Raw genomic sequence first — 19,956 nt, forward strand, 5'->3', positions numbered from 1 at the left:
AACTTTATCAAGTCACTCAGACAAAGACGTCTGGTTCAGTCAAACATCATATGAAGAGAAGAGAGGATAAAGGCTAGATTTAATCCATTAAGAGCATGAACGCATCTGTGTCATTTTAGATTTGAGCTTTAACCATAGAAGCTAAAACCACATACATTGTTAACTCAAATCTTTGCTTCTGGGGGTCCCTAGAACAAACTATTTTACAAATGTTCACTTTAAAAGAAATGTATATATATATATATATAGATATATATATATATATATATATATTCAAAGATTTGTACACATTTTGACTATTTCTCAAAAATAGCAGATCTACAAGCTATGAGCTTGTAGCTGTTGAGCTTGTAGACTGTTGAGACTAAAGGTCATTACACACCGGCGAATATGCGAATATACGCAAAATTCTGACTCGTTCCGAATAATTAAAAGACGCTTTTTCGCTTCGCGAAACTGATGTGGACGCTTGCATTGACTTTATAAGGTTTAAAAAAAACGTATTTATTCGCATGAAGAATTCGCCCCGGTGTGTAAGGACCTTTAGTCTCTGAGTTAGTCTCAACAGTCACTTGTACAATAACAGGCTGCCAAGCGTGCGTGTGTGAAAGAGAGGTTATGGATCATACACACACACTCATCTAATCTTAGACATACACTCATCTAATCACTTGTACAATAACAGGCTGCCAAGTGTGTGTGCGCAAGAGAGAGAAAAAGAGAGGTTATGGATATCTCTCTCTCACACACACACACACACACACACACACACACACACACACACACACACACACACACACACACACACACACACACACACACACACACACACACACCTCGACAGTGACATTCTTCATTTGGTGTATCTGGTGTGGCCTAATTAAAATAACCTAATTAAAATAGAAAATATTGACCATTGACCTTTCTTCAAGTCAAAAGAAAATCACATGTTCATTATTTTTGGCACCCCAGAATATAAGATACCACACCACCCCAGAATATAAGATACCACACCACCCCAGAATATAAGATACCACACCACCCCAGAATATAAGATACCACACCACCCCAGAATATAAGATACCACACCACCCCAGAATATAAGATACCACACCACCCCAGAATATAAGATACCACACCACCACAGAATATAAGATACCACACCACCCCAGAATATAAGATACCACACCACCACAGAATATAAGATACCACACCACCCTAGAATATAAGATACCACACCACCACAGAATATAAGATACCACACCACCCCAGAATATAAGATACCACACCACCCCAGAATATAAGATACCACACCACCCCACAACATAAGATACCACACCACCCCAGAATATAAGATACCACACCACCACAGAATATAAGATACCACACCACCCCAGAATATAAGATACCACACCACCCCAGAATATAAGATACCACACCACCACAGAATATAAGATACCACACCACCCCACAGAATATAAGATACCACACCACCCCACAGAATATAAGATACCACACCACCCCACAGAATATAAGATAGTCCCACAAAAATTCACACCCTACGTGGTGCCCGGTGCTTGGACCCGGTTCGGTGCCCCCCGGGACGGTTTTGTCAACGGGGGGGGGGGGGGGGGGGGGGGGGGGGCTCATAACGACAGAATCAGGTCTACTGGCGTCACGGCATCTGCGTCACGTTTCAACTGCGCGGACGCCGGACGGTGTGTGTCACACGCAAAGGCGTTACCTAAAGAATTCGGTCTGAGCAGTGAGTGAGCATGCGCAAAATGGCGGCTCCCGTGGATTATTAATGTTATTTGTATAGTCTTTCTACGTGGATTTTACTGTTTATAAAGTAGGATAAAGTAGGACGTGGCCATGCAAAATGGTGGTGTCCCGTGGATTTGTAAAATATTCGCGGTAAAAAAATATTTTACCGCGAATTATTTTTATATTTTTCTCTGTTGTTGGTTGTTGGTGTCATGAATGCGTCCTTTCACAATATTGTGCGTCAGCGACGCAGGACGCAGGCCTATGAGCATCTCTGTACCACACCACCCCACAATATAAGATACCACACCACCCCAGAATATAAGATACCACACCACCCCAGAATAGTGGCTCAGGAGGAGGTGTAGCAGCCGCTTGGGGAAACGGAAGGTTCCCAGTTCGATCCCGGGCTGCCCCAGAGTTAGTGTTGAAGTGTCCTTGAGCAAGGCACTGAACCCCTAGTTTCTCCCGGTGACTTGCATGGTTTCCTCTTCCGTCTGTGTGTGTGTGTGTGTGTGTGTGTGTGTGTGTGTGTGTGTGTGTGTGTGTGTGTGTGTGTGTGTGTGTGTGTGTGTGTGTTCTATAAATCACCTACTACACACAGTACATGAAGGTGATTTATATCAGTGGTTCTCAAAGTGGGTTCCGGGGTTCCCCAACAAAATGAGTTGATATAGCATCACAATCGGTTTAACCACTTTAACCCTATATTATGTAGAAATTTGAAAATGGACAATCTATAAGCTCACAATGGGCACTCGGTGCCGCGCTATGAGCTTGTAGATCTGCTATTTTTTTGAATAGCCAAAGTAGCGACGTGTTGTGAGCTTGTAGATTGTCTTTTTTCAAAATGCAACCGAGTGCCGTGCTATGAGCTTGTAGATCTGCTATTTTTGAAAAATCATGAAAATGTGTGCAAATCTTTGAACATATATATATATATATATTTATTTATTTTTTATATATATATATTTTTAAGCCAATATTTGTAACTCACATCTTTGCTTCTGGGGGTCCCTGGAACAAAACATTTTGAGATGGGGGTCCGCGACCAAATACATATCATTTTGGGGGTCCTTGACATGAAAGAAGTTGGAGAACCACTGATATTATAACAACATACTGTTGTCAGAAAACTGTTAGGATTCAGAAGACATTTGTAGATGCGTTCCTGGATTGAATGGCTTAGGGACAAACTGGAATCAGAAAGTTTCTGCTCTCTCAGCTAGAAAAAGGAATGGACTAAAAGTTTAAATTGAAGAAGCGTAAAATACTGGCTGGGAGGCTAGCCGATTGCCTGCCCCCCCACACACACACACACACACACACACACACACACACACACACACACACACACACACACACACACACACACACACACACACACACACACACACACACACACACACACACACACACACACAAAACCGTTGACTGTTCAGTGTTGCGCTTAAGCCTGTTTGTATGACCGTGGCTTCTCTTCCAAAGAAATTATGCAGGACAGTTGTTGACTTGTATTATGCTAATTAATCACACCAATGAGTCAAATCAACCAGTTTGCTGAAAGAAACGTTCAAAAGTGCAAAGTGATTAAAACAAATCACTCGTATTAAAGATAAAACTTCCTATTAAATGTGGTTGTTAGTCAGTCAGAGTAAATGGACCCAATACAGACTAGATACTTCATCAACAGGTTGCATTTGTAAAAAGAAAAAAATAATGTGATAATACTATAATCCTTTCTGAGGGTTTGATATTTGCTGGCGTGAATTAAAGATTAAAAACGATACACGTTCAGAATGATTCCAGGATAATCAAGGTTCTTGGCACTCCCCTTGGCATTTCCGCTGCAACAGCTATTAGTAATCAAATCTATTTTTTTATTTTTTCATATGACTTTTGTCGGTTTGTTTATATAATTTTTGGTTGTTTTCGTAACTTACAGTAAGTCATGTGTGTGATTCCAAATGTAAGCTTATCATATAAAAAACACCATTATTTAGCGTTCATACCATTAATTTTGCGCTAGTAAATCTTGTAATGGATAAGAGTGTCTGCTAAAGCGCTAAATTGTAAATTATAAACTGACTGGCTTCCATCCTGTGTTCAAAAACTTTTCAGTGACTCCAGCTTTGCGTGCAAGGGGTGTTGGGGGGGGGGCGCAACTCATTATTAAACATATGCTGGTATTTTCTTTGTTCTTTTGTGTGTTTCTGATTATAATTTATCATTGACATGCCTTAGTACTTGCGATAACGACAGATAATGTTCAACTGAACACACACACACACACACACACACACACACACACACACACACACACACACACACACACACACACACACACACACACACACACACACACACACACCTGATAAAATACATCATAATGTTGTTTCTATATCTTGTCGTGTAGTCTCAAAAAAACGGACGTAGATGAAGCGGATATTCGAGCACAGCGGCGGTTGATCGGTTGGAACATACGGCATTAACCCATTAAGACCTGGAACGCATCTGTGTCACTTCTTGATTTGAGCTAAAAAGCATTATTTTACACTTTGGCTATTCAAAAATAGCAGATCTACAAGCTCATAGCGCGGCACTCTAGGCTAATGGAGATACAAGGTTTCTAAACGGACAGCAGCAAACGTCCCACTGTGGCTGATTACCCAGCAGCACCACGGCTGGTAATGTTAACCACATGAACTCTTAGCATCCAGATTCTGGGTGTTACATTCGGGGAAATAGGCAAACGTTTCGGGGAAAGCAGCCGTCTGTAAACAAACCCCACGCAGAGAGCTAGAGCGCTCTCATGAGGAACTTAAAAAGTGACTGGTTAGTATTTCAGGCAGGTAGAGCTTAACCCATTTAAACCGGGAACGCATCTGTGTGTAACCACTTAAACCATTATTTTAATACTACTTTGGCTATTCAAAAAATAGCAGATCTACAAGCTCATAGCGCGGCACCGAGTGCCGCACTATGAGCTCGTAGATCTGCATTGTTTTTGAAAAATCATGGAAGATTTGTGCAAATCTTTGAATATACATGTTTTTAAAGGGAACATTTGCAAATCGTTGCTTCTGCTGGGGGTCCCTGGAACTCAAATATTTTTAGATGGGGGTCCGCGGCCAAATATATATCATTTTGGCAGGTCCTTGACATGAAAAGGTTTGAAAAAACTGTTGTTAGGAGACATTTGTAGAATCCCCCAGAAGGAAAGATTTGAGTTAAAAAAAAGAGTTTGCTTTAAAAAATGAATATTCAAAGATTTGCACCAAATGTTCAAGTTTTTCAAAAAAATAGCCAATCTACAAGCTCATAGCGCGGCACCGAGTGCTGCGCTATGAGCTTGTATATCTGCTATTTTTTGAATAGCCAATAAAATCTAAAAATGACACAGATTCTTTCCTGGTCTTAAAGGACGACTTCACCGCTTTTCAACCTATCTTCATATAATTGGTCCTCACTAATACTCATGTTAAAATGGTACAATTTTGTTCTACTCGGCCTGTGTCTCATAGGAGGACTGTGGACAGTCCAGAAACCGTCTACCAGTGACATCATCGTTAGGCATGATTTTTTTTTCCAACAAGATTTCACATTGTTTATTTAGATTTTTATTAACACGAGAACAATGGCTTCTTTTATTGCATTGCAACTTTCCAGGAATAGGAAGCCTGCAGTTTCTATTAGCTTGGATTCCCCATTGATGATGTCACTGGTAGACGGGACTCTGAACTGTCCACAGCCCTCCTCTGAGACACAGACCGAGTAGAAAAAAATGGTACAATTTTATCATGAGTATTAGTGAGGACCAATTATATGAAGATAGGTTGAAAAGCGGTGAAGTCGTCCTTTAATGTGTTAAAGCTCTTAGTTACTTTGAATAGTAACTTTCCCCATCAATATGGTGGACGGGGCCTCAACTTATTTTTTCAGTACAAGGGGGAGTTCCCCCCTTAAACGCTTCACATATAGGTGGGATTTATACACTTTGGGGGGTACGCTACTCACAGCCAATAATACACAAGCACAAAACTAAGGCTGGCTTCATAGCCGTGCACATTGCCAGCGTTGCACAGACTGTATGGTGGAAGCATTTAGTAAATCGTGTGAGCCAATAGTCTGTCTCGACTCTCCAGAGACTAATAGATGAGCAACCAATCTCTAGAGCATACATGGGCAACTGGTGGTCCAGGGGCCACATGCGGCCCCCACCTTCACTTAAAGGGTTAGTTCAGATGTTTTGAGTATTTTCTGTAGGAAGTACTTAACATTAATGTAGTGGTTGCAAAGGTATTAATTGATTGCCCGAGTCCCGTGGTCAGAGTTATGGTCCGGTTCTGATAAATATGAAGTAGTTCCGGTAGATTAGTAGATTTGGTGGGGGCCGCTCATTAAAAATAAATTAATTTAAAAAACTAGCGTCATTTGTATTGTTGACCTATTTCTACCATATAGAGCAGGTTTCATTCAATTTCGACCCCTCTGTCACATGGTACTAATGTTTGTGTCCAGAATCACTGCGCCGCGGCAGCCTACTCACGCACAAAATATATGACACAAAAAATAGAGGGGTCGAAATTGAACGAAACCTGCTCTATATGGTAGAAATAGGTCAACAATACAAATGACGCTAGGTTTTTTAATTAATTTATTTCTAATGAGCGGCCCCCACCAAATCTACTAATCTACCGGAACTACTTCATATTCATCAGAACCGGACCATGACCACGGGACTCGGGCAATCAATTAATACCTTTGCAACCACTACATTAATGGTAAGTATTTCCTACAGAAAATACTCAAAATCTGAACTAACCCTTTAATGAGGCCCGCAGGTTGATATCGGAAAACTGATTTATAATTGATTTCAACTCTTCCAATTCCAAACATGCAAACATGACCCGCTTTAATTACTTCAGTATAGATTAGTAGCTTAAGGAATAGTATTAAAATGCTATTGTCTTTTTTATGTCCAATGTATTTGTATTTAAGTTCAAAAAGTTAGCATAAGTATAACTAAATGCATTTGAAATTAAATAAAGATGTTACTTTTCAGGATTCCAATTAATAAGTAGCAAAAAAAAGAATCAGGATTCCAATTCAAAAATATCAAAAATAGCCGATCTACAAGCAAGCAAGTTTTGAGTTTGTAGATCGGCTATTTTTGCTACTTTTGTGTGAGTGTGGAAAATATAGTGGCCCTCTCCATCATCAAAGTTGCATCACCCCTGCTCTAGAGGAAAGCAGGTACAGGTAGTAGCCAATAATACTCCTTTCATTCAGTAGTTTGTTCTGCTTGCAGTTATAAACACGTGTTAAACCTATAGCATCCATATTCCGGGCATGTCATAGTAGGCCAACAACATTCAGCAAATATAGCCGTCTACGCGTTTCAAAACATATTTGCGAGTGAGTAACTTGTATACTGCTGATCAACTGTTTCCAGCTGTCTCATGCAACCCTCATCTTAAACGGTTTTACCATAAAAACACAGCAGCTTCCAGCGCTTGTTTTCGCAAATGCTGTTTAGGATGTGTGCTACAGTCTACACTACAGCTGTTTAGGATGTGTGCTACAGCCTACACTACAGCTGCTGCACTCTTATATGCGGGGAGCCCTCGTTGTGTGGTTGAACGCTAAACGGTGACGTTGAGTGAGTGACGTACGATCATTGTCGTTGCTCCGTGTTGGTTTTTGGATATTCCAAACCAGTTAATTGGACCAGAATGTCCAATTATTTAGGGACCAAAATAAATCCTCCCTGTGTCTGTCTGTCTGTCTGTCTGTCTGTGTGTATCTGTCTGTGTGTCTCTGTCTGTGTGTCTCTGTGTGTGTCTCTGTCTGTGTGTCTGTTTGTCTCTGTGTGTGTCTCTGTCTGTTTGTCTCTGTGTGTGTCTCTGTCTGTGTGTCTGTTTGTCTCTGTGTGTGTCTCTGTCTGTCTGTCTGTGTGTGTGTGTGTGTGTGTGTCTGTCTGTCTGTGTGTGTCTCTATCTGTCTGTGTCTCTCTGTCTGTCTGTCTGTCTGTCTGTCTGTCTGTCTGTCTGTCTGTCTGTCCATTGCTACTGCGTGCGCTGCCCTGCCCTGCCAGTGACAACAGAAGTCAGCCAGAAAGCTAAAAGGGCCTCTGGATGCATGCATGAACAGATCTACAAGCTAAGATCGTTTGCGACGCGTTCTTAGCTTGTAGATCTGTTATTTTTTTGACGAATGACACAGTCGTGCAATGGAGTAGAAGACGTTAAGGTATAGAACTGCAACTCGTAGAATGTTCACTCGCTGTATCTCCATCTATACGATCTCTCTGAAAAGGCAGATCGTGGAGACATTGGATCGTGTTCCAACGGTTTTACCATCATATCGCCCACCCCTACTCTATACTATATATACATATATAGTTAAATAAGTACATTGGCTGCTCTTTTTCTCCACCTCGCTCTACACACCAAATCTCTTGGCTATAAGAAAATAGCTGATCTACAAGCTCACAATGCGTTGCAATTCCCCCAGGATGTTGCTATAGGGTTCAAGAGGTTAACGGTGACTATTCAGGTGAGTGGTACTCGGTATATCCAGGGACGTTATAGGTGTTATTAATTGTCCCCTCTCTAATTGCACTTACAGCTCGTTGACTGCACCGCTAGCCTCCGAGGAAAAACATGAGGTGTGCGGTGCTGCTGCTGCCAAATCACCCAAACCACAGTTTGCTAAAGGAATCCTCCGTGGACGTTGGCAGCAGAGAGATAGAGGGGAAAACAATTATGATTCAGTGAAATAATATGCACGCATCTTCCTCCACTTGTGGTAATAATTTACCCTTAACCCTTTAAGACCGGGAACGCATCTGTGTCATTTTTTTTATTTCTTTGGACTAGTCGAAAATAGCAGATATACAAGCTCATATGAGCTTGTATATCTGCTATTTTTTTTTTAATCGTGAAAATCTTTGAATATATATATATTTTAAAGAGAACATTTGTAGCTCAAATCTTATTGCTTCTTGAAAAAAAACATACGTTGCTATAATATCAGTGGTTCTCAAATTATATGTATTTGGCCGTGGACCCCCCATCTCAAAATATTTTGCTCCAGGGACCCCCAGAAGTTGAAACAGAAAAAACAAAATATATATATATTCAAAGATTTGCACAAATTTTCACTGTTTTTTCAAAAATAGCAGATCTAAAAGCTCATAGCTTATGAGCTTGTAGATCTGCTATTTTTGAATAGCCCAAAGAAATCTTAAAATGACACACAGATGCGTTCCCGGTCTCAAAGGGTTAAGAAAACAATGGGACCACAAAACTAAAAGCTAACGGCGGTGTCAGCACTTTTCAGCATCCTTGCAGTGTCACGCTGTTGCATTTCTAAGAGGAAATTCTTGCTTTTTAAAAGAACTAATCAGTCAAGCTCTGGCTGCTCTACCTGTTCACAGCATTACAAATGTAAACACACATGTTCTCTGCTGGCTTTATGCCTGACAAGCAAATGTAGTCTGAAAGAGTGTCTGCCGCCTAGTGGTGGTGCGGCGAGCTGACGTCATTTAAGTGTGTGTTAACCCATGAAGACCGGGAACGCATCTGTGTCATTTTGGATTTCTTTGGGCTATTCAAAAAATTGCAGATATACAAGCTCGTAGCCCGGTGCGGCGCTACGAGCTTGTATATCTGCTATTTTTATTTCTTTATCGTGAAAATGTGTGCAAATCTTTGAATATACTATATTTTTAAGCCAACATTTGTAACTCAAATCTTTGCTTCTGGGGGGTCCCTGGAAAAAAATATTTTGAGATGGGGGGTCTCCGGCCAAATACATAACTAAAAATGTTTTCTAAATCCTAATATGTTTCTATATCAGTGGTGCTCCAACTTTTTCATGTCAAGGACGCCCAGAATTTTATGTATTTGGCCGCGGACCCCCATCTCAAAATATCTTGTTCCAGGGACAGAAACAAAGATTGAAGTTAAAAATGTTCACTTAAAAAAAAATCTATATATAGTTTCAAAGATTTGCACACATTTTTTTTTTTTTATCGAAAATAGCTGATCTACAAGCTCATAGAGCGGATATGAGCTTGTAGATCAGCTATTTTTGAATAGCCAGAGAAATCTCAAAATGACACAGATGCGTTCCCGGTCTTAATGGATTAAAAATGTATGCCCGAGCGTCACAGCATTGTGGACAGAATGGAAGGATAGCCCCCTTGAGACGCATCGTCTCGTTTTCCAGGGCGTCCCCTATACACACACACACACACACACAAATAAAGAAAACAATACACACACGTACGTACACTACAAATACAGTTGGCTTGCTCACCCTCTCCCACCCTCCACACCCCTCAACTGTTCTTCCAACAACGATGGAGAACAATGCAATACAATGACCTGAATCCAGATCAGAAAGCACTTTAGAAGCATAAACAGGCTGGTTCAAGATGTGAATACACACACACACACACACACACACACACAACCAACAGTCTAACACCGTGAAGAGAGTGTGTGTGTGTGTGTGTGTGTGTGTGTGTGTGTGTGTGTGTGTGTGTGTGTGTGTGTGTGTGTGTGTGTGTGTGTGTGTGTGTGTGTGTGTGTGTGTGTGTGGTGGACATTGTTCCACTCCCACTCCATTAACCGTGGGTGTAATAACGGTCTTCTACACGTATGAGTGCGTTCACACATTTGGCCTGTGGATATTATAGCGTCGGTAACCTTGATTCTCATTGTGCATTCACAGAGCGTGGGACCTTCCCCCGTGAGCATGAATACTTTAGTACTACAGTGGTTCTCAACCTGTGGGCCCGGGGCCCCGCTGGGGGGCCGTGAGGATACTGCAAGGGGGCCCCCAAATAATAATGACAACGAAAAATGAAGATTGTAATGATAAAATTTTTTTTTTTCAAAAATAGCAGATACATAAGCTCATAGCGCGGCACCGAGCTCCACGCTATGAGGGGGTCCCCCAGCTAAACCATTGATAGTTAAAAGGAGCACTTCACCCATTTTCAACCTCGTTATTCATTTCATAATTATGCCCTCACTATAAGATGCTCATTACTGGCTCTGCGTCTCATTGGTGGGCTGCTATGGACCCGGTCAGACACCTTGCCTACCAGTGACGTCATCGATGGGGTTTCCAAGCGAACAGAAACTACAGCCTCTCTCTTCCTGGGAGAGCAGGCTGAAATATTAACCCATTAAGACCTGGAACGCATCTGTGTCACTTTAGATTTCTTTGGCTATTCAAAAATAGCAGATATACAAGCTCATAGCTCTATGAGCTTGTAGATCTGCTATTTTTGGAAAATCTTGAAAAGAATAGTTTTCGGTTTTTTTTCGGAAAGCGTTGGAAAGAATCTGCTGCTGACACATTGTTATCGACCCGACTCAGAGAAACCGAGCATGTTCAGTGGTAAAGCCGTGGGGTAGTGAGGAGGGGGGAGAGAGGGGGGGGGGTAAAGGTTTGGTCCGAGCCGGCTTCGGTGTTGCCAGATTATGTGAGTGAAACAAGCGACCAGGTCTATGAAAACAAGCCCAAAAGAAGCGACCAGTTTCACCACTTGAGCCCTAACATATCAGCTATTTTCAAAAAGGAATCTTGAAAGCCAGCCCAAATAAGCAACTGCACTTCAGAAACAAGCCCAAACTATAAAGCAACCAGCAACTATGAACATTATTATTATAATAAGCAGACCTGGCAACACTAACAGGCCAGCCTGCCAGTGTTAACGCATTTGCACAACAATGTGCTCCGCGGCAGACAGTTTGTGCTGAACTCAATGCCAACTTTTGCCAACAGACTGCCAGTCTGTTGTAGTCTGAAGTAGTCTGTGGAGAGTCACCTTAAGCCTTTGTACTTGCATTAATAATAATAATAAATGTTTGAAATCTCTTTTGAAATGACCAAACTTGCCTACCGATGATGTCACTGGTAGGCAGGTTTCTGAACTGTCAACCACAAACTAAAGCCCTCCTCACAGACACAGAGCCAGTAGACATAAATGATGCTATGATCTTCTAAATGAGCAGGGGGAGGACCACTTATGTGAGGATAGGTTGAAAATGGGTGAAAGTGCTCCTTTAACCACATAAACCCCATATGGGGGTGACCGGAGTCCCTCAGGGCTCTGTATGTGGGATCTTTGACCTACTATGTTCAGCTAAAGCATTCCCCACAATATGGATGCTGGAGTTTAAGAGGTTAAAGAAAAGTTCACCCAAAAATGACTTATTTGCTATCAACTACACACCCCATGAAGCTGAGCCAATAATTTGATGACCGGGTCATCGGTCAGTAGGAGACTCAGTAGGACACTCTTTCTCCGCCTGTCAAACTATTGGCTCAGGACTGCGACAAAAACGATTAACAACTCCTTTAAGGCAGTGGTTCTCAAACGTTTTCATGTCAAGGACCCCCAAAAGTATAGCTATTTGGCTGCAGACCCCCATCTCAAAATGTTTTGTTCCAGGGACCCCCAGAGGCAAAGATTTGAGTTACAAATGTTTGCTTTAAAAAAATATATTTTCAAAGATTTGCACAAATATGACTTTTTTTTCATAAATGGCATATCTACAAGCTCATAGTGCTATGAGCACATAGCTTGTAGATCTGCTTGTAGCTTGTAGACCTTGTAGATCTGCTATGTTTGAATAGCTCAAGTATGAAATACGGCTAAAGTGGTTAAAATGATTGTGATGCCATATTTAACCAATTTTGCTGGGGACCCCTCTGGTACCCCCAAGGACCCCTGGGGGTCCCCGGATCCCACTTTGAAAACCAATGCTTTAAGGTTTGACAGGTTGTGGTGAGGCTGCATCATGTTCATTGCATGGGAATGAAACGTAGGAGGTCAAATACTGTGTAAATCAATGCAGATCTTGAAGTACAGTGAGTGTAGTAGTAATACAAAGGCTTGACTGAGTGACAGAGTGTGTGTGAGTCAGCGTGGATTGTTCTTTTCTCTCTCTCTCTCACACACACACACACACACACACACACACACGCACACACGTCACACTCACCTTCGCAGACCCCCACTTCGTACTGCGCGATGCTGTCGCCGTTGTCCAGCGGCCTGATCACGCACCTCAGCCCCCGGTCGCAGGTCCCGTGCAGTCCGAACACGCCGCCGCAGGACTCGTTCCTCTGCCGGGCGCACACCCGGCAGCAGCCGCAGATCCCGGGCACCGCGGATCCTTTACACGCGCCCGCCGGCAGCTCCTCGCACTTGGACTGGTCGCAGGGCAGACAGAGCAGCGCGTGGGAGACGCTGATGGAGGCGAAGAACAGGGCGAAGGACGCCGACAGCAGGGCGACGTGCGCCGGCGACAACAGTGGCATGTTGGCTGAATGAAGAGGGAGATAGATGATGAACCGCAGAGTTTTGACAGAGAAAAGCTGTGATCGGGATTATCTCAGCCGTCTCCCCCCCTAAAAAAAAAAATGCTCCAAAGTGAGGCCCCTAGAGAGGGGGGGGGGGGTTAAACCGTGGGTTCTGGCCCGGTATGGGTCACGGGCTGGTCTCCAGTGGGTCCCCACATGACAAGAGTATAGAGAGGCTACTTGAGATGTGCCCCACACACACTCTCTCTCTCACACACACAAACCCACAAGGTGCTTCAGCTGATCCGTCCGAGAATATACGATCCCAAAGCCGTCTGTCTGACTGCCGCAGCCCAGGGGGGGCCAGCAGGGGTCAGGTAGCCCCGGGTCAGACAACTCTGACAGATGGACTGTTTAATGGTCCTCCTGTTAGAGGATAAACTGCGTCCTTCCTTCCTTCCCTGCAGTCTAACTGCTTTGTAGTTCCAATGTCAAGAAGAAAAAAAAAGAATATACAATCCCTCTGTCCTGGATGGATGTCAGCAGTATATAAGGCAACCAGCCTGGTTAAAGATCCCTCAGAAGAGCCTCTGGCAGACAGACAGCGCATGCAGCCATGCTGTATGTATAGAGGAGAGGACCACTGGGGAAATAAGCTCCAACCACACAACTCGTTATCCCAGCACCACGCTGCTGAAGGCTGCCTGCATGTTAATCACATTGACACACAGAAGCCCCTGGTTCAGAATTAATGACAATTAATGAGATAATAAGCCTTGTAGATCTTCTGTTTAATCCTTTAGATGCTGTGATGAACCACCTGCGTGTTGTTGTTGTTGAGGGGTCGTTTATTTATCCACAAAGCGACGAGAACTTTACTCCACAAACGTCCATCAGAATTATGATTTTTGCTTGATGTGTGGGAGTATGAATTATTATGCCCACATGTCTGCCCCAGACAGTGAAATATGACTTCCGTTCCTCCTATAATAACCCTTAAAGCAGACTTCTTCTTGTGTAAAAAGAGTTAGAAACACAAACAGTTTTGAGGAGGCGGAGGAGGAGCAGACTGTTACATAAACGTCAAACGAGAAGGAACATCAACAACTCTCTCAAATGTCAGGAATCATTCCTTAAAGCTGCTGGTTCGGTTCGCCGTGCTGTGTGTAGCCTGTGTGTCCGCGGTGACTCCTCTCTCTGTGTGGGTTATAGGGCTGACAGTTATGGCCGCGGGGCTCCGTGTCCCTCCGTCCGTCTGAAGGAGGAGGAGAAGCAAAGCAAACACAACGGAAAGTTTTCCTCCGGTCGGTCGGTTGGAAAACGGTCTCTCTCTCCCTTCCTCCTCCCGCCTTGTCTCGCGCACTACAGCGGCGGCGGGGCTGGAGGAATGTCGGTGTGTGTGTGTGTGTGTGTGTGTGTGTGTGTGTGTGTGTCGGTGTGTGTTGTTTGTTCAAGTCCACTCCAAACACACGCTCCTCACCACACTAACAACAACACAACACCGTTTATATATAAAACCCTCCTGACAAACCGCGAAAGAGGAAACAACTCCGCACTTTTCCTTCTGTCTGTCCCGCTGCCAAAAAAAAGATCCCGTTTGTTTTACGAGCGACGTCACTTTTCCCACTGTGTTCAGTGTGTTCACTGTGTTGTGTTTAGTGTGTTGTGTTTAGTGTGTGTTCAGTGTGTTGTGTTTAGTGTGTGTTCAGTGTGTTGTGTTCAGTGTTTAGTGTCGCTGAGCAAGAGCTGTCTGTCTCAACGCTCTCTCTCTCTCTTCGTTTCCTCTCCCTCCGTCCTTCTCTCTCTCTCTCTCCCCGTGTGTGCCTTCACTTCCTTTCCTTGCGCGCGAGCCGTTGTCGTCGCTGCTGTGTGTCGTTCTTGTCGTCGTGTTTACCGTGTCACATACACACACTGTGTACGCACACACACACACAACTGTGTGACACACGTACTGTACAGTAGAGCAAGCAGCGCGCGCTGGCTGCCTCTCTCTCTCTCTCTCTCTCTCTCTCTCTCTCGCCGTGCGTGCGTGACCTCATAACGGGACCACGCCCACCGCCGAGGAAAACCCTGTGCTGCGATTGGACGGCGGCAGGGGGGGGAAGCAATGCAGCGGCTCGAGGGCGCAGGTGTGGAATGTTGGGAGAGAGAGGTAGGCCAGGCAGAGAGAGAGAGAGGAGCAAAGAGAGTTGAGAGAGAGAGAGAAGCAAATATAGTTGAGAGACAGGCAGGCAGACAGACTCCGAGAGAAAGAGAGAGAGGAGCAAAGAGAAAATGAGTTGGGAGAGAGAGGGAGAGAGAGAACAATTGAAGGTGTGTTTCTGAATCATTAAACCAGTGGTTCTCAAACATTTTACCCCAATTTGGCATTTGGCCGCTGACCAACCTCTGAAATGATTTTGTGCCAGAGACCCCATAATAAATTTCTCAATTTTTTTTGAAAATAGCCGATCTACAAGATCACAAGGCATTGGCATCTAGACTTTTGACCTGATAGTCAAGATTCAATTTATCCCCTGAGCAAGCAGGCAGGCTCTATTAAGAATTGCAGGTCTTGCAAATAGGAAACCGGTTTCAAATCTGGAGTTGACGTTATGGTATGTTTTCTTTAAAAACTTTAAAAATCAGTTCTCAGTGTAATAAATACGAACTTAAAGTATATCGATCCAAGCCGGAAAACAATCGATCAATTGATCATTCAAATAGCATGCTCTGAAAATGCACACAGTCCACCCATTCTGACCTCTTAACACAGCAGCTGAATGGCTTTCCATAGCTTTGATGAAGTACAAAATAGGGCTTAGGATTTAAGCCTTAAATGGCCTAAACTGTTCCTCGTTTTGTTGCGGGGACCCGCCTGGCACACCCCGCAAGGTCCCGTGGGGGTCTTTTTTAGATACACCACTGTGGTAATGACAGCTGCAGCTTAATTCAATTAATATAAAGGGGCGCTCAGTGGAGCACAAATCTCAGCCAGGAGGCATGCCCTACACCTCCCTCCATCGCTGTGTCAGCGTGATGCATGTGATGTTTGTTTTGGCTTCAGTGTGCAAGTATGAAAAGGCGGAGGGGGGAAAGGTTTTGATAAAATGTGCTGATCGTTAATGCCTTAATCAATCATGTTTTTATACAGGGCCAGACCGGGAACACAAATCAGGGGGGAACGTAAACGACAGTGAGCGTCCCCCCGTGTCTGTCCAAATTGACACGCAAATAATAGAGCAGAGACCCAAAGGGAGGCAACCAGCATACATACTGCATCGTGCAATGTTAACCAAACAATAGCTCATCTCAATGAGTCACACAGCCAGGCACGGTGAATAGAACAAAGCTTCAAAGGGTGAATCTTCAAGGTAAGGTCAGTCATAAGCCACATGATAAAGATCTACAAATGAATATTGTATATGACTGTCAACCAACGTATATAGCTGCTGTCGTGTGGTGTATATATATATATCGTTACTGTTGTTGTGCTGTATATTGTTGCTGTCGGGCAGAAACCTCCTATCTATCTCCATTATTCTAATTTATTGGGTTTGTACTACAGCTTCACACAAAAGCATCGAAAGTATAGCAGAGCCACAAGCTCGAAACACAGCACGAAGCGTCGCGCTTTGAGCTTGTAGATCTGCTACTTTTGATATTTTAAAATTTGAATCCTGAAAGGTAACAGTTTTGGACATATTTGTAAGTACTATTATTACGGTACTTATGCTGCTGCAATGTCCGAACAAAAATAAGTTTTGCTCTCGTGTACAATACCTGTATAAGATGTAACAATGAAGACCACCTGTAACCTTTAACCTTGACCTGAGCATTATAAGGACATCATCTGACCTTGTTCCCCCAAAATTCGGCTCAAACATGGGTAAAAATGCATTCTACTATGCTGCCACCAAAATGTGTCATGACCTCAAAAGACAAACGTTCTCAACTGTTATCCGTTTTGCATTACCTTTGACTGTACTACATATCTATCAATCAATCAATCAATCAATAAGTGGTCAATCAGTTCACCCATTCAACTTCACACTCAATATTGTTTTTTACATTGTTTGGTGAGAACCTTGTTTAAGCCCTATATGGGTTTCCTTTCTCAGCTGCACTTATGTCTGTGTCTTTTTAGAATTGTCACCATACAGTATATACTGTTTTAATCGTGCAAATAAATAAAACCAAAACGAAGTGGTGTCAGTGGACTCTACATTGCTGTGCATTTATTTTGTTCCATCACAAAGCTGTTTAATCAAATCACCTGCCAGTATTTCAGTCCTACTAGTTGCTGTGGAGTGTGAGAGAGGGGTATTGTCTTGATTTTACCCGTCATTGCCTCTTTTTGTTTGCCTTCAAACTCAGGTCTCACTCTCCATCACTTCAGTCATAAATTCTGTGTCGTTATATGCATTTCGAGGACAGGTCGGTTCAAAATTGCTGTGTTTTGTGTCATAGTGGCGTTTCAAAGTATCACTCTTCACCAGAGCTATGCTGTCTCTTGGCATTTTAGGCACATTGGTCTGGTGATTGTTGGAGGGAGGATGGGTGCATATTCTTTCAGTCCATTCCTCCTTGAATTGCGGGTTTTACTGTTGACTTGTCTTTTTACTAGAGCCAACTTTGAACATTCCATTTTGATTCATGTTCAAACCGCTGGCAAAACTAAACTAAAAACGAAGTCTCAATGAATGACAACATGCCAACGCATCGTAGTCACAGAGATGACAGTTGTCTGCTGAAGTGTTTGAGCAACATTGCAAATGCAAAAATCTACAAGCTCACAACCTGTCGCATCGTGACACGTTGTGAGCTTGTAGATCGGTTATTGTCACTCGCGTGGGTACTGGGAAGACATCACATTTCTATTTTGGGTCTCAAGCTAAAAAGGTTTGACACAGAAAATCCCGCCAACTCACTTAAATGGAAGTTGCTCGTCTAGCGAATACTTCTATGGAAGCATCTCTGTTTGAGGCATTTTGAGGCCATATTGTGCATTAGTGGCAATGGATGCTGTGCAATAATATTTTATATCACATACACACAGCTTTATTTAATCACAATGAGAAATAGCAGTTGATGAACACTGTAATTCAATAACAGAACAATTACTGTCAACAAAGAACTGCCCTGGTGGATTAAATGCCATTCCCACGGGGGATTTCATGGCAAATGTTGCTGGCAGACATCACTCAGCAAATGATCTTGGAACGCTTAATCCCGGGTTCTTGTACAAAGGAACCCTGAATGATTCAGGGTGCCCAGAGATGTGTCGGGCCCTGAAACATGCTAGAGATACCAGGCTATAAAACGCTTGCACGAAAGCAATAGGCGGTTTAATGAGTGAAGAAACGAGTACTCAAATATAAATACTGTTACTTGTTCAAATATGGTGTCGGTCAGTGGTGTAAAGTAACTAAATACATTTAATCAAGTACTGTACTTAAGTACAATTTTGAGGTATTTTTTACCTTACTGGAGTATTTCCAATTTTCTGTACTTTTACTTCTACTCCACTACGTCTCAGAGGCAAATATTGTTCTTTTACTCCACTACAATTATTTGAAAACTTTAGTTACTAGTTAATTTGCAGATGTACATTATTATATTATAAATCATACATTAACCACTTTAGCCCTATTTTACACCTAGGCTGTTTGAAAATAGCCGATCTACAAGCTCACAACGAGTCGCATCGCGACGCGTTGTGAGCTTGTAGATTTGTAGATTTTAGTAATTTTACTTTTGGTACTTTAAGTACATTTTGACGCAAATACTTTTGTACTTTTACTCAAGTAACATTTTGAACACAGGCCTTTTACTGGTAACAGTTGGTATTCTGTTTTTCTTGCTTTACTTTTCACTTGATATTTCCAGCATGGCGTTCCCTCACATATCTTCTTGTTGCCTGAATTAACAGTGAATTTATCTATGTTGAGCGACATCATAAGCCCTGATAATCCTTTGCCTACATTCTGGCTTTGTTGATTGTTTACAAACATGTCTTTCTTTAGTTCTGTTGACTTGTACCTGTTCTCACATCAAGGTATTAGGATTAACCACGTAAAACCCACAGAATCCGTATTGAGGGGGAAAGCTTTCCCAGAAAATAGCTGATTTTCCGAGTGGCGGAATGCCGCAAGCCAAGAGCTATACGGCCCACCCACCTGGCCACTTACTGGGTCCCCGGCACACAGGTTGAGAACCACTAGAGCTATACATTCAGTTCAATGTGTGTGATAGTTGGCAGAGTCACCACATCATGGAGGAGAGACACACTCCTGTATCCACGAGACTGAAAACTTTAAAAGTCTTTGAGATTCCAAAACTTGCACGTCTACTGTACTATTTTTGGCTTGCAGAATTTCTTGTTAAATCTGAACCCAAAAACATCAAGTGTGTGTGTGTGTGTGTGTGTGTGTGTGTGTGTGTGTGTGTGTGTGTGTGTGTGTGTGTGTGTGTGTGTGTGCGCGAGCACGCATGTCTTCACCCAAGCTGAAGACATAAAAGGCACTTTGACCTGTATTGCAGTGAGTGTGGTTCATCTCTTTATGTTTACACCCCCAGTAGCGTTGTGACTTTTTTTCCTTGTATTAAGGGGCCAAGCCTGTAGGGGCTTGGTTCCCCTTTTGTTATTGATGTTTATGTTATTTAATATTGTTATTTAGACTGTATGGCTTACGGATTGTACCATATAAGCCATACCATCCAACCGAGATAAAATTAATAAATAATAATGTTTGTCAAGTGAGAAACGGTGAAGATAACACATCCCAGTTGCTGTGTGCATGTGTGTATATCGGCTATTTTCTGGTAGGCGACAACGGCACACACCCAGTGAGCCATAGTCGGCTATTAGACCTCCGTCTA

General features: G+C 42.8%; 1 protein-coding gene across 1 annotated transcript in view; it reads right to left on the reverse strand.

Annotated features, from left to right (window-relative positions):
• Window positions 1–15,037, reverse strand: part of LOC308074182 (cysteine-rich motor neuron 1 protein-like) — a gene marked incomplete at its 3' end in the record, with an annotated part of 188,303 nt that extends 173,266 nt beyond the window's left edge. The window contains exon 1 of the mRNA XM_080413514.1: window positions 12,795–15,037. Within this exon, the coding sequence (XP_080269640.1) occupies window positions 12,795–13,113 (319 nt within the window). The 5' untranslated portion in view covers window positions 13,114–15,037. The remainder of the gene's footprint in view (window positions 1–12,794) is intronic.
• Window positions 15,038–19,956: the final 4,919 nt, after the last annotated feature.

Source organism: Gymnoscopelus braueri, assembly GCF_963280865.1.
Source record: "Gymnoscopelus braueri genome assembly, chromosome: 19".
NCBI lineage: Eukaryota > Metazoa > Chordata > Actinopteri > Myctophiformes > Myctophidae > Gymnoscopelus > Gymnoscopelus braueri.